We start from the raw sequence: 14,001 nt of genomic DNA, 5'->3' as shown, positions 1-14,001 counted from the left end.
TGCTGGTTCAATTCCTGACTGCTCCACTTCTGATCCAGCTCCCTGCTAATGAACCTGATAAAGCAGTGGAAAATGGCCCGAGTACTTGGGTTCCTGTACCCACATGGGGAATCCAAAAGACACTCCTGGCTTCAGCCTGGCCCAGCCCTGGCCACTGCAGCCATTTGGGTAGTGAACGAGGACGGAATATCTCTCTCTCTCTGTCTCTCCCTCTCTGAAACTCTGCCTTTCAAATAAAACAAATAAATTTTTTAAAAAAGCAATGAAATGAAATGGAAGTTGTAATTGTTAGTTAAAAAATGTTCTTTTATTAGTAAATGGTAATTTATAAAAATTACTGAAAAGGTTCAAAATAGCCAATTGAATTATGCATGTCAATATTTTTTAAATTATCCAGTATTTAGATACCTTGGACAAACTGAATTAGGCAGTTTTATGAAAATTCAGAAGTACATCCTAACCCTAGTAATACCTCCTGTATTCAAAACAAATATACTAGCAGAAATCTATTAAGAATTTTTAAATTATAGTGCCTAGTGGTACTTAAATGGGTTAATTTGAAAAGAGTTTCCCAAAATAGTAGCCATTATGCTTGTTGAAATACAGAGACTAAGTGTGTAAAACAAAGAACAAAGTGAAAAGGACAGAACACATAGAGCCTAAAAGATTACACTGTGGTTTTTGTCTGTTTGAAGAAGAAATACTGGGCAGTGCTAGATTTGAGATCAGAATCTTAGTCCACTACTAGTAAAGGTGAAATTCCTCTATTAGTTAGTATTATAGTGGGCGAAATTACTTAACCAGTCTGAGACTTACATAGTTTAACTTTAAAAGAATAATGCTTGAAATCTATGAAATTGTTAATCATAATACAACATATTCCCATGATTTTTGGACATTTGGTTACGAAAAGTAGCATGTTATTTGAGTGTTTATTTCACACTGTAGAGACAAATTCTGTTCATTTCTTGAAGTTTGTTTTATAGTGTTGCTAAGGTTTATACAAAATGATATTTATTTTAACTTGAGATAATTTGTCTTAGTGCAAAGACAGTAAATTTTCATGACAGAAAAATGGGGAAATAACGATGAGCAAGAAAAAATTTAAAATACTCATGTCTTTTTCATGGAATTGTTATCACTTTGTTTTTTATTTCCTAAGTTTATAGTATGTATGTATATTTCTATATGTTTAAAATTACCAAAGAATCTTATCAGAAATGTTATTTTATAACTTTTTTTTTTTTTTTTTGACAGGTAGAGTTAGACAGTGAGAGAGAGAGACAGAGAGAAAGGTCTTCCTTTTTCCGTTGGTTCACCCCCCAAATGGCCACTACGGCCAGCGTGCTGCGCCAATCCGAAGCCAGGAGATAGGTGCTTCCTCCTGGTCTCCCATGCCGGTGCAGGGGCCCAGCACTTGGGCCATCCTCCACTGCACTCCTGGGCCACAGCAGAGAGCTGGACTGGAAGAGGAGCAACCGGGACAGAACTGGCACCCCAACCGGGACTAGAACCCGGGGTCCTGGCGCCGCAGGTGGAGGATTAGCCAAGTGAGCTACAGCACTGGCCATAACTTGCTTTTTTAAAAAATTCATCTATTGAGGTATAATTCACATGTAACTAAATGCACCCATTTTAGCTCTATGGTTTGAGTTTTATGAAACCACCTATTGAGATTTGGAATCTTTTCATCTTCCCTAAAAGTTGCCTGTTCCCAGACAGTTCTCTCCTTTCATTATAGATTAAAATGATATTTTCTAGAGTTTCATATAAATGGAATCATGTGGTATGTATGTTTTTGTCTGGCTTCTTTGTTTCATGTTGCATGTATCTGTAGCCTAACCTTAATTTGTTTTTTATTTTTTATTTTGTTTTATTTTATTTGTTTATATTTGTTTCATTTCATTTGGGACACAGATCTTCCATCTGCTGGTATACTCCCCAAGTGCCTGCAACAGTCAGGATCCAGCCAGGCCAAAGCCAGGAGCCTGGAACTCAATCCGAGCCTCCCACGTAGAGGGCAGAGACCCAGCTACTTGAGCCGTCACTGATGCCTCCCAGGTGCACCTTAGCAGGAAGATGGAATCGGAGCTGGGACTCAAGCCAGGCATTTTGATACAGGATGTGGGTATCCTGCCCATAATTTCCATGTAAACTATTTAATAGATAAGCTTGTGAAAACAGTAAAGTTGGAGTTCTTGTTCTCTTTATATCAAAATAAATAATAGGTGGAACAACTGTTGTAAAGTTCTAGAAGAGGCAAGCATTTAACTACTATCTAAGATAGCTTCATCCCGTATCACAGCACAAGCCTGGCTCTGGCTCCTGACTCCAGCTTCCTGCTGATGCAGACCCTGGGAGGAGGCAGTAATGGCTCAAGTAATTGGCTTCCTACCATCCAATGGGAGACCTGGATTGAGTTATCAACTTTAGGCTTCACTCCTGCCCATTTCCAGCCATCGTGGGAATTTGAGGAAGTGAATCAGTGGATGGAATCTCTCTCTCTCTCTTTCTCTGTCTCTCTACCTTTCAAGTAAATAAATTAATTAAAAGTTGTAGAAGAAAACAGGAAGATCTTAAGAATGACATAAAATTCAAAGCCACAAAAGAAGAGATTGATAAATTAGATTATGTTAAAATTCTGATTGGCAGATAACAAACATAAATACAACATAAAGCAACTCGAAACTGAAACAAGAAACAGGGACTGCTATCATACAGAGCATGCTGGAAGGGAGCAGCTTCCTCACACGGAGAGTCTCCTACAGATCAAGAAGAGTGACAGCACAGTTTAAAAATGAACAAAGAATCTTGCTCAAAAGAAGGAGAAATAAAGAGCTTTTGCTGAGTGGAATACAAAGCTCAAGGTCACTGAAAAGAGAAATGAAAATTTAAATCATGATAGATAACATCTTTTCAGATTTTCAAATATCAGAAGTTTAGAAATTTTGATATAATATGGCAAATATGGTTTATTGTTGGGGTCCTTTAAGGAGGAAAGTTGTCAATATGTATGAAAAATTGTAATGCATATAACCTTTGAGCCCAGCAATTCCACTTCTAGGAATTCATCCCAGATCATTCACAGGTGTAGAAAATGATAAATGTACTATTTTAACATTATTTCTAATAGCAAAATATCAGTTATTGGGAATTGGTACTACTAGTAGGCTATCATTATATGACGGTATCATGAATTATTAACTTAAAAAGAAATGGGAGGGCTGGCACTGTGATGGTAGCAGGTAAAGCCCCTGCACCTGTGTGCTATACCTGGAAGAAGCTCCAGGCTCCTGGCTTCAGATCGGCCCAGTTCCGGCCATTGTGGCAATCTGGGGAGTGAACCAGCAGATGAAGACCTCTCTCTTTCTGCCTCTGCCTCTCTGTAGCTCTGCCTTCCAAATAAATAACTCTTAAAAAAAAAAAAAAAAAAAAAAAAAAAGAATTCTTTTTGCACTGGTATAGAAAAATTCCCAAGGTGTATTATTATTAAGTGGGAGAAAATGTGGGTGCAAACTGTCTATAAATGGCCTCATTTGTGTTTTTATGCTCATATAGTTATATATATATGTACTCAGAGGCATTTGGATTTGCTTGTAATATATAGCAAGACTTTAAGAAACCTGATAGGTGATCGTCATCTTTGAGGAGATACAGGTGAAAGGAAGGCTTAGTTTTCATTATACAGTTCTGATACTTTTTTTTCAAAAAAAATGTTTATTTGTTTTAAAAGCAGAGTTACAGAGAGAGCAAGATCTTCCATCCACTGGTTCATTCTCCAGATAGCCACAATGGCCAGAGCTAGGCTGATCAGAAGCCAGAAGCCTCTGCCAGGTCTCCCATGTGGATGCAGGGATCCAAGGACTTGGGCCACCTTCTGCTGCTTTTCCAGACCATAGCAGAGAGCTGGATCAGAAATAGGACAGCTGGGACTCCAAACCAGCACCCATATGGGATACCAGCACTGCAGGCGGCGGCTTTACCTGCTATGCCACAGTGTCAGGCCCCCTGATGCTTTTTAAGTGTAATGCTTATAGTACCTATGCCAAAAAGTGGTTCTTATGTGTATGCATGAGCATATCCTTGTGTTAAGAACTTGACTGACGTGTCATTTTATGAATTATAATTTATTTAACAAATTCCCTACTTTAGACATTTAAGCTGTTTCTAATTTTCTGTGATTATAAATAGTATAAACATATTTGTAACCATTTGATCCTTGCCTGAATCAGTTATGTTACTGTGAGTTGCTGAATGGCAGTTTTAAAAGTTCTATCATTTCTTCATCTCCTTATAGCTGGCATTTTTCTATAAATAAAAAATTTTAATATATCAAATGGGAATGAACTGCAAGTCTTCCTAAAATGTCAAGGTAGATGCTTATTCCTTTCCTTTAATTATCAGTATTCAGAACAAGAGCTTGGTCTACTAGTCACTTCCAATAGAGACAAACTATATAAAAACAATAGACATTAATTTTTGTCTAGTGTTATTATATAGTTATAGTCATGAGTGATGCTCAAATTATCCCATATTTTGCCAACAAGAACTCCGTTTTGACATAGCCTCAAGTCTTGAAGAATTTCCTTGCTCTCTGGAGCATTGACATGTCCTAAGTTTACCTTTTGCTTTGCTTGCTAGAGCTGACAAGGACCCACTTCAGAAGAGAACATCATTTGAGCCTATCAGTTTCCTGGGGTTGCTGTGATACTGCATACTGGGTAGCTTTAAATAACAGCAATTTCCAAGCCCAAAATCAAGGTGTTGGCAGAGCCGGCTTCTTTCTGAAGGGTCTAGGAAAGAATTCTTGCTTGCCTCTCTGGTGTCTCGTAGTAGCTGGCAGTCCTTGGCGAGTGGCAAAATAACTGCAGTTTCTGCCTATCTCATCTCATGGCCTTACTCCCTCTGTGTCTTCACAGCTCTCTCTCTCTCTCTCTTTACTTATGATACCAGTCATTGAATTTCGGCCCCACTCTTATCCAGTGTGACCTTAACTTGATTATACATATTTACAAAGGCCTTATTAACAAAATCATTCACACACACTGGGAGTCAGGACTTTAACATTTCTTTTGGGGAGACACAATTCAACACACCACAGAGACCAAATCTAGTTAATTCATTGTGATTGGATGTCCTTAATCTTCACCCTTTCAGTAAACAGAACTGGAAAAACATGAAAGCAATTCATTTGTTCATTTCATATTTGCAACTTTAACCATTCTTTTTTGATTTTATGCTTCATCCCAGATTTCTTCATTGCTTATCCTACAATTTATATCTAATAGTCTTAAAATGGTGCTACTAGTGTTACTGCCAAAAGTAAAGTAAGGGGTGAAGATTAAGGTTTCTCTGCTGTTCCTTTTCTTCTTAGTATACACTTGGTATACACAGAGAATAATGTGTTCAAAACTAATTTGAAATCATTTTTCTATAGGATTAGGTTATCAATTTGATACAATTAGGTTGACTTGTTTCCATTTCTTTTCAATTTTTAGGTTTGCTGTTTCCCATTTGATTTTATTCTTGGAGTTGTAAAATGTGAATGTAATTGAAAGGTCAAAACTATATAAAAAGATACACCCTGAGAAATTTTGTTTCTAAGCCTAGCCCTTCCATCCTGTTACTTCCCACCACTCATCTCACATCTGCCCCCCCTCATTTTCAGTTTCTGGTTTATCCTTCTGTTATTTCTTTTTGTAAAAATAAGCATGTATGTATACTTTATTGCCTTCTTTCTTACACCATGTTTGGTATGTATCTCTTCTTTTCCCTGTATCTTTACTTAACATGTATCAATATTTTTAACAATCATTCATTTAGTAAAAGGAATATATAAGGATAATTCTCCGCTATATTTAAAGATTATTTTAAGAATCATTTCTTACTATGGCCCTAAAGCAATACAACAGTCATTTACTTTGTGTTGAACTCTCTTTTGAAGTATTATTGTTTGAACTTTTAGAGTCAAAGTATTCTGAATAATTGTAATATTTTCTTTTTTGTTTCCTAATTTTTTATGTTTAAAAAATTTTTGATTAGCATGTAATACCCATTTTTATGAAATATGGTAAAATATTTCAGAACATGTGTAAGTGTCAAATGAACAAATCAGGAAATTAGCCCTTTTTTTTCAAGATTTATTTTATTTATTTGAAAGTCAGAGTTTCTTAGAGAGAGGTTGAAATATAGAGAAAAGTCTTCTACCTGCTTGTTCACTCCCCAGATGACTGCAACCACCAAGGCTGGACCAGGCCAAAGCCAGGATCCGGAAGTTTCATCTAGGTCTCCCACATAGGTACAGGGATTCAAGGACATATGCTGCTTTCCCAGGTGTATTAGCAGGGAGCTGGATCAGAAGTGGAGCAGCCAGGACGTGACCCAGCGCCCATATGGGATGCTGGCATCACAGGTGACAGCATAACTCGTTAAGCCAAAATGCTGGCCTCGGCCTTTTCTTTATGTTTAGAGCGTTCTAGATCCTGTGTTCCAATTCTTTATGCAGTATATAATATACTGTTATGATTCTAGTGATCTCACTATGCTGTGGAACACTAGAACTTATTACTTCCATCTGACTATGTTTTGGTGCTTGTTATGCAGCCTCCTTTTATATCTTTTCCCACCCTTCCCATCGTTTAGTAATTGCTATTCTAAGTTCTTACCGACTTTTAATTTCTACATATGCCTGAGAATATGGGGCATTTGTCTTTCTGTATCTGGCTTTTTTCACATTTTGCTGCAAATGTCAGAATTTCACTGTTTTTTTAACAGTTGGATAATACTCTGTTCTGTGTATATAGACCACATTTTCTTTAAGCATTCATCCATTAATCAATATATAGGTGTATTAAGTATCTTGCCTATTGTGACTAATGCTGCAGTGAACTTGGGAGTGCAGGTACTCCTTTCATATCCTGATTTCATTTCCTTTGTATACATATCCAGAAAAGGGATAGAAGTGGAACATTGTAGATGTAATTTTAGTTTTTTGAGGAACTTCCATGTTGTTCTCCATAATGGCTTTACTAATTTGCATCTCACACACAGTGTATAAGGGTGTCCATTTCTCCACATCATCACCAGCACTTGATTTTTTTTTTTTTTTCTTTTTTGGTAGCGTGTCTCTAGGACTTCTTTCTGTATTCTTCTTTGCTTTGGGGTTAGTCTGAATAGCAGATCTGGGCCTACCCCTTGGAGACTGCAAGAGTAAACCAAAAAACTCCCTGGAATGAAGATCTGAGAAGAGCTTTAAGAGCTTTTTTTAAGAAGAGAAGGTTTTGTTTTCTCCCCCCTCCCCCCCACCTTTTTTTTTTTTTTTTTGACAGGCAGAGTAGATAGAGAGAAAGAAAGGTCTTCCTTTTGCCGTTGGTTCACCCTCCAATGGCCGCCACAGCTGGCGCGCTGCGGCCGGTGCACTGCACTGATCCGAAGGCAGGAGCCAGGTGCTTCTCCTGGTCTCCCATGGGGTGCAGGGCCCAAACACTTGGGCCATCCTCCACTGCCTTCCCGGGCCACAGCAGAGAGCTGGCCTGGAAGAGGGGCAACCGGGAAAGAATCAGGCGCCCCGACCGGGACAAGAACCCGGTGTGCTGGCGCCGCTAGGCGGAGGATTAGCCTATTGAGCCGCGGCGCCAGCCTTTACAGATTTTTGTTTGTTTGTTTGAAAGAGTTAAGAGGGAGGGAGAGACAAAGAGGTCTTCCATCCGCTGGTTCACTCCCCAGACGGCAACAACCAGGATTGGGCCAGGCTGAAGCCAGGAGCCAGGAACTTCATCTGGGTCTCACACATGGGTAGCAGGGGCTCAGACACTATCTTCTGTTACTTTTCCCAGGCCACCAGCAGGGGAGCTGGATTAGAAGTGGAGCAACTGGGACACAAACCAGGGGATACAGCGTTGCAGGCAGTGGCTTTACCTGCCACATCACAACACCAGCCCACAGCATTTGATATTTTTTATCTTTTTGATAATAGCCATTCTTACTGGAATGTGATATTTCATTGTGGTTTTAATTTGCATTTCCTTGATGACTAGTAATATTCAAATATTTTTTCATATATTTATTGGACATTTGTATTCTTTTCAGAGTATCTATTCAGAGCCTTTGCCCATGTTTTCATTGGATTTTTTGTTGTTAAATTTGAGTTCTTTTTTTTTAAAGATTTTATTTATTTATTTGAGAGAGAGAGAGAGAGAGAATTTACTTAGTGGTAGAGACAGAGAGAAAGGTCTTTGATCTGCTGGTTCACTCCCCAAATGTGGCAATGGCTGGAGCTGAGCCAATCCAAAGCCAGGATCCAGCAGCTTCTTCCAGGTTTTCCACACGGGTGCAGGGACCCAAGCACTTGGGCCATCTTCTACTGCTTTCCCAGGCCATTGAGAGAGCTGGATTGGAAGAGGAACAAAAAAAAAAGGGGGGGGGGGGTTGGGGGAAGGAAGAAGAGCAGCTGGGACACAAACCAGCACCTATATGAGATGCCAATGCCGCAGGCAGAGGCTTAGCCCACTACACCACAGTGCTGGCCCCTGAATTTCAGTTCTATATATAGTGGATATGAATCCTTTGATGAATTGTATGCAAATATTCTTCCCTCATTCTACTAATTGTTTCTTCATTCTGTTGATTGTGTCTTTGCTGTGCCGAAGCTTCTTGGTTTGATATAATTCTATTTGTCTAATTTTGCTTTTGCTGCCTGTGCAACAAGGAAGTGTTTTACCTTTGTTTTCTTCTAATTGTTTCATAGTTTGAGGTCTTATATTTAGATCTTTGATCCATTTTGAGTTGATTTTTGTAAAGGGTAGGGGTAAGGAGTACAGTTGCAATCTTCTGCATATGGATTTCTATTTTTCCAGCACCATTTATTGAGAGACTTTCCTTTTTCCATTGTATATTTTCGGCAACTTTGTCATCCATCAGTTGACAGTAGATATGTGGATTTGTTTCTGGGATGTACATTCAGTTCCATTGGTCTTTGAGTTTGTTTTTATACCCATACCATGCTGGGTTTTTTTTTTAATGCTCTTTTCTCCCAAGTAGCCAGCATGAGCCCCTTTTACTGGCTGTCTCTTAACCACACTCTCTGACAATCCTGTAAACATCTTTTTGTAATACCAAAAAGATGATCTAGACCTATCCTAAAACTTCTTCACCACTAGGCATGGATTCAGCCACTCTCTGAAAACATTTAGGCATTTTGAACTGAGAATAGCATTAGGGATTAGGAAGGTTAGTATGACCCCTCAGAATTACGGTGTGCAGACTTGCTGCTACTCCTGAACCATTTTTAGCAACTGTTGGGAAAAGTATTTCTTTTTAAATACATCTGTTTCCACTGACTATTTTTTTTCTATTTTGAATTCCTATTTTATATTCTCTAGAACATACCTAATTATATTTTAACCCTAACTTCAAACTCATGTTTTTTCTCTTTTTATAATTCTTACCTTCTTCATCCACTCATTTGGTAGCCACTGTATGAATATTGTCATGTGTGATATTTGTATTTCCTTTATAATTTTCTGTTTGGGTGTTCCTGTTTTTCTTACTACTGTTACATTTTCATAATAGGTTAAAAAATCATTTTAAATATATATTTATACCTATTATCTCCTTTTTCCTTAAGACTATAGTTTCTGAACTGCTTTTTGTTATTTCTTTTCTCATGTATATTCTAAGTAGTGAATTGTACTTTTGAAGAGGCCCAGTAAAGCACACAGGGCTGTGTCTAACATATGGTTCTTACGTGAATGATCTCTCTCACACAGGCTCCTTTCCTAATAGCCATAAACCAAAATTTATCCCAAGTTAGAGGAATAAATATAGGAATCATAGATTACCTGCCTATCCAGATAGACCCTGTAGTTTCCCAAGGACTGCCCAGAAGGGGTTTTGATCTTCTAAAGCTGCAATAATACCTTCCATTTATGCATCTGTTATGCTGTAATTAAAATTGTGATTAAAGAATAAGACTAAAAAGCATCAAAAGAAATTTCTTTTATGTTGTAGTCCAAAAGAGAATAACTGGATATATCTGAACCACCATAAAGTTAACTTGTCTGATGATAATACTAGTAGGATGGGTTCCCTATAATAAAGCTTCCAGGCCCATTCTTAAGTGGTTACATTCATTATGACTAATATCGCTGCTCAACTGGGAATCTTAAGCAAAGCAGATCTGTAAAGTTTACTAAATATACCTGTTAGTTTAGGATATGGAAGGATCTTAAACTTGAAGTTGTTAAACCTAATTTCCTTGTAGAATTGTTACAAGAGTTGGACATAGTATCTGTCTCAGAGTTTGTACAGAGCAAATGCTCAGTAAATGGAAGCTGCTTTTATTAAATATTCTTTTGTCATTTTTGTCATCATAAGCACCTTCAGCCTACCATTTATCCCTGCTCACTTGCAGGCCATAAATTCTGACCTTGCAAACATGTCTTAAAAGTTGACTCATAGCCCAATATTTGTTTCCTATTAGCTTTCTCTTTTCTTAGCAATAAATCTCTTTCCTAATTGTATTACATTTCCTCGAACATAGTCATTTTTTGTTAATGGAAATTCATAAATGATGCATGCAAAGAAAGGCTGAATAGTTCATGAATAGTCCAAGGCCATCAGAACTGAGAAGCTAATAAATTCCTTTTGCCCATTTTACAGACTCACCACCACTGCTCTTTGAAGTGTCATCCCTGGAGAATGCTTTTCAGATTGGAGGCCATCCTTGGCACTATATCATCACACCTAACAAGAAGAAACAGAAAGGAGTTTTCCATATTTGTGCTCTAAAAGACAAATCATTGGTAAATCATGAGTGATCAGACTTTTTAGTAGTAAATTTGTATCAAAAATTTGTATCAGAATTACTAGGTAATTCTTTACCTAGTGACTCTACATGCCTAAGATTTACTTTATTATTCATTTGACTTAATTGTTAAGAATTTAAAGTACACAGAACAGGCACTGTGGCATAGTAGACTAAACTTCCACCTGTGGCACCAGAATCCTATATGGGTGCCAGTTCGTATCCCTGCTGCTCCTCTTCCAGTCCAGCTCTCTGCTTATGGTCTGGGAGAAGCAGTGGAAGATGGCCCAAGTGCTTGGGCCCTGTACCCATGTGGGAGACCCAGATGAACCTCAGCTGTAGCTGTTGCAGCCATTTGGGAGATGAACCAGCAGAGGGAAGACCTTTCTCTATCTCTCCCTCTCTATCTCTGTAATTCTCTCTCAAATAAATAAAATCTTTTAAAAAAATTACAGAAGAGTACAGAGAATATAACAAACATTCAAATCTATCACCCAGAATTTAAAATCATTGACTTTGAAAATTCTCAAGACACTAACATTTTTTTATTTTATTTTATTTTGGCCAGTCTCCTAACAAGCATTCCCACAAAAAACATCTCTCAAGCTCCTTGGTGGGAGTCATTGAAGGAATATGATGGAATATGTTCAGGCTGCCTCTGAAATTGGGGGTAGAGTGTCTTGTTTATTTGTATGTGATTGTTGCTATTTGCCTTATGGAGCAGAACCAATCGGATTCTAGACACACTGAAGCTTTTCATTTTCCAAAAAAATTATTTAGGCTTCAATTTGTCATCTGATAAACATCTGAGAGCCTATTGTGTGCCAGATATGGTTGGGAGCCCTTCCCTCAAGTTGCTGACTTACTAAAGAAAATAGACGTCGATAAAGAAGATGCAATGTATTAAATACAGTGGTTGAGATAAGAACAAAAACAGGAGTCCAAGAAGAGGGTTCCATTTTCTTTGTATTGCTTATTCATTTTAATTCATTTATGGAATTTCTTGATATGTTAGATGACCTTTTTTTTTTTTTTTTTGAGGTAGCTTCAGCTTATTTGACAGCCATCTATATCAGGCCCTTTCCCAATCAGTCATTGTTGGCTCCAGTGGCTTTTGAATCACAGATCACTTTTCACCATATTGAAAGTTAGCACAGTCTCAAGTCCATGTATGTATATTCCTTGATGTCATGACCACTGGGGACACTATAGTAATGTCTTCTGGTTTTCTTTTGTTGTGGCATTGTTCCTTCTGTTTTCTCAAATATGTACCAAAAGTGGGAACTCCTATTTGGCCCAGCCCAGTTACAGAGAACTTGTTCGGTGCTATTTCATCCAACCATGACAAGTCTTCGTTTGGTTGTTTATTTCCCAGCCAGAACGTCTTTCAGCCATCAGGACCTGTCAGCTACCTCCCTTCCTCCCTTCCTTTTTTTTTTTTTTTTTTTTTTAATATTTATTTGGCAGAGTTACAGAAAGACAGAGTTGGAGAGAGAAGTCTTCCACCCACTGGTTCACTCACCAAGTGGATGCAATGGCCAGAGCTGAGCCCAGCCAGGAGCTTCTTCCCTGTCTCCCATGTGGGTACAGGGGCCCAAAGACTTGGGCCATCTTGTACTGCTTTCCCAGGTTATAGTGGAGACCTGGATTGGAAGTGGAACCGCTGAGACTCGAACCGGTGACCATATGGGACACTGGCACTTCAGGCAGCAGCTTCATCAGCTAAGCCACAGGACCGGCCCCCTACATTTCTTTTTTCACTTAACTTGGGCATCTAGTCAGACTCTGCACCCTGCACAGGGCACATTCTGGGCATTTAGTGTGTGTTCTTCTCACATAAAAACTGTTATGTATTATTTCATATATTGCTGGGTAGATAGAAATAATTGCCTTCAACGTATATATCAAACTTGCCTATCATGTCCTCCCTTTCTATAATAATTGATTATAACAGTCGAATCTGTTTCAACATAATTCATACATAATTGTCTAATCCAGGGGAAGTGTTTAATCTGTTGGATTTTTTTAAAGAACTTACTTAGTTAAGAGGCAGTGTTACAGATTGAGGGGGAGACAGAGAGAAAGGTTCACTCCCCAAATGGCCATAGTGACTGAAGCTGAGCCAATCTGATGCCAGGAGCCAGGAGCAGCTTCTTGGTCTCCCACATGGATGCAGGGGCCCAAGGACCTGGGCCATCCTTTGCTGCTTTCCCAGGCCACAAGCAGAGAGCTGGATTGGAAGAGGAGCAGCTGAGACATGAGCCAGCGCTATGGATAGAGACCCAGCCTAGTATGCCACAGCGCTAGCCTCCTGTTGGCGGTTTTATTGCAGTGTCATTGCCTCAAAATTTGTGTATATATGTGTGTGTGTGTGTGTGATTTTTAAATAGTTTAATAAAGAGAATAGCTTACTTATGAATGTGTTTTATATTAAACAAAGGAGCATCTGAAGCTATTATAATCACAGACACATTAATTTTAATGGTTTATGACTAAGATGTTTAATGACATTAATTTTCTTATAGTAAAATGTAATAACACCACCATTCCTATTAGAAATAATTAGGATACTTGTAAAAATGCATAAAAAATTGAGCCCCGTATACCAATTTGATGCATAAAATGTATTAAATTCCAATGTTGTAAAATTATAGCATATGAAGTATTCATGATAAGTGATAGTGCTGTGGTATAGAATGTAAAGCAGCTGCCTGCAACACCGACATCTCACATGGGCACAGATTTGAGTCCCAGCTGCTCGATTCTAAACTATTCATGATACACACCCAGCTTGCCTCTCCAGTCTCATGGCTGGACACCATACTTGTCAAGTTAATTTTGGCTTCTACTCACATTTATGTACATAGATGCTATATGGATTAACACTTCTTTGCTTTTGATTTTGCTGTGTCATTATTTTCTGCTTATTCTTTAAGGCTCAATTCAAGCTTTTCATCTTCTGCTCACCTGGATTGGTTGCTTGATAATATTCTGCACAGGCTCAATTACTTTGTTTTCTACACTGCCTTAGTATATATATTCTTTTTTTTTTTTTTTTTTTTTTTTTTTTTGACAGAGTGGACAGTGAGAGAGAGAGACAGAGAGAAAGGTCTTCCTTTGCCGTTGGTTCACCCTCCAATGGTTGCCGCGGCTGGCGCGCTGCGGCCGGCGCACCGCGCTGATCCGATGGCAGGAGC

General features: G+C 38.5%; 1 protein-coding gene across 3 annotated transcripts in view; it reads left to right on the top strand.

Annotated features, from left to right (window-relative positions):
- DCAF17 (DDB1 and CUL4 associated factor 17) overlaps positions 1-14,001 on the top strand; it is a 49,309-nt gene that overhangs the window by 21,290 nt on the left and 14,018 nt on the right. For 2 of the 3 annotated variants that reach the window (XM_017342924.3, XM_002712280.5), the window contains one exon: positions 10,660-10,802. The exons of the other annotated variant lie outside the window; for it this stretch is intronic. In XM_017342924.3, the coding sequence (XP_017198413.1) occupies positions 10,660-10,802 (143 nt within the window). The remainder of the gene's footprint in view (positions 1-10,659; positions 10,803-14,001) is intronic. 3 annotated transcript variants of the gene reach the window in all.

The sequence above is a fragment of the Oryctolagus cuniculus genome, chromosome 3 (assembly GCF_964237555.1).
Source record: "Oryctolagus cuniculus chromosome 3, mOryCun1.1, whole genome shotgun sequence".
NCBI lineage: Eukaryota > Metazoa > Chordata > Mammalia > Lagomorpha > Leporidae > Oryctolagus > Oryctolagus cuniculus.
This window is presented reverse-complemented; position numbering and strand designations above follow the sequence as displayed.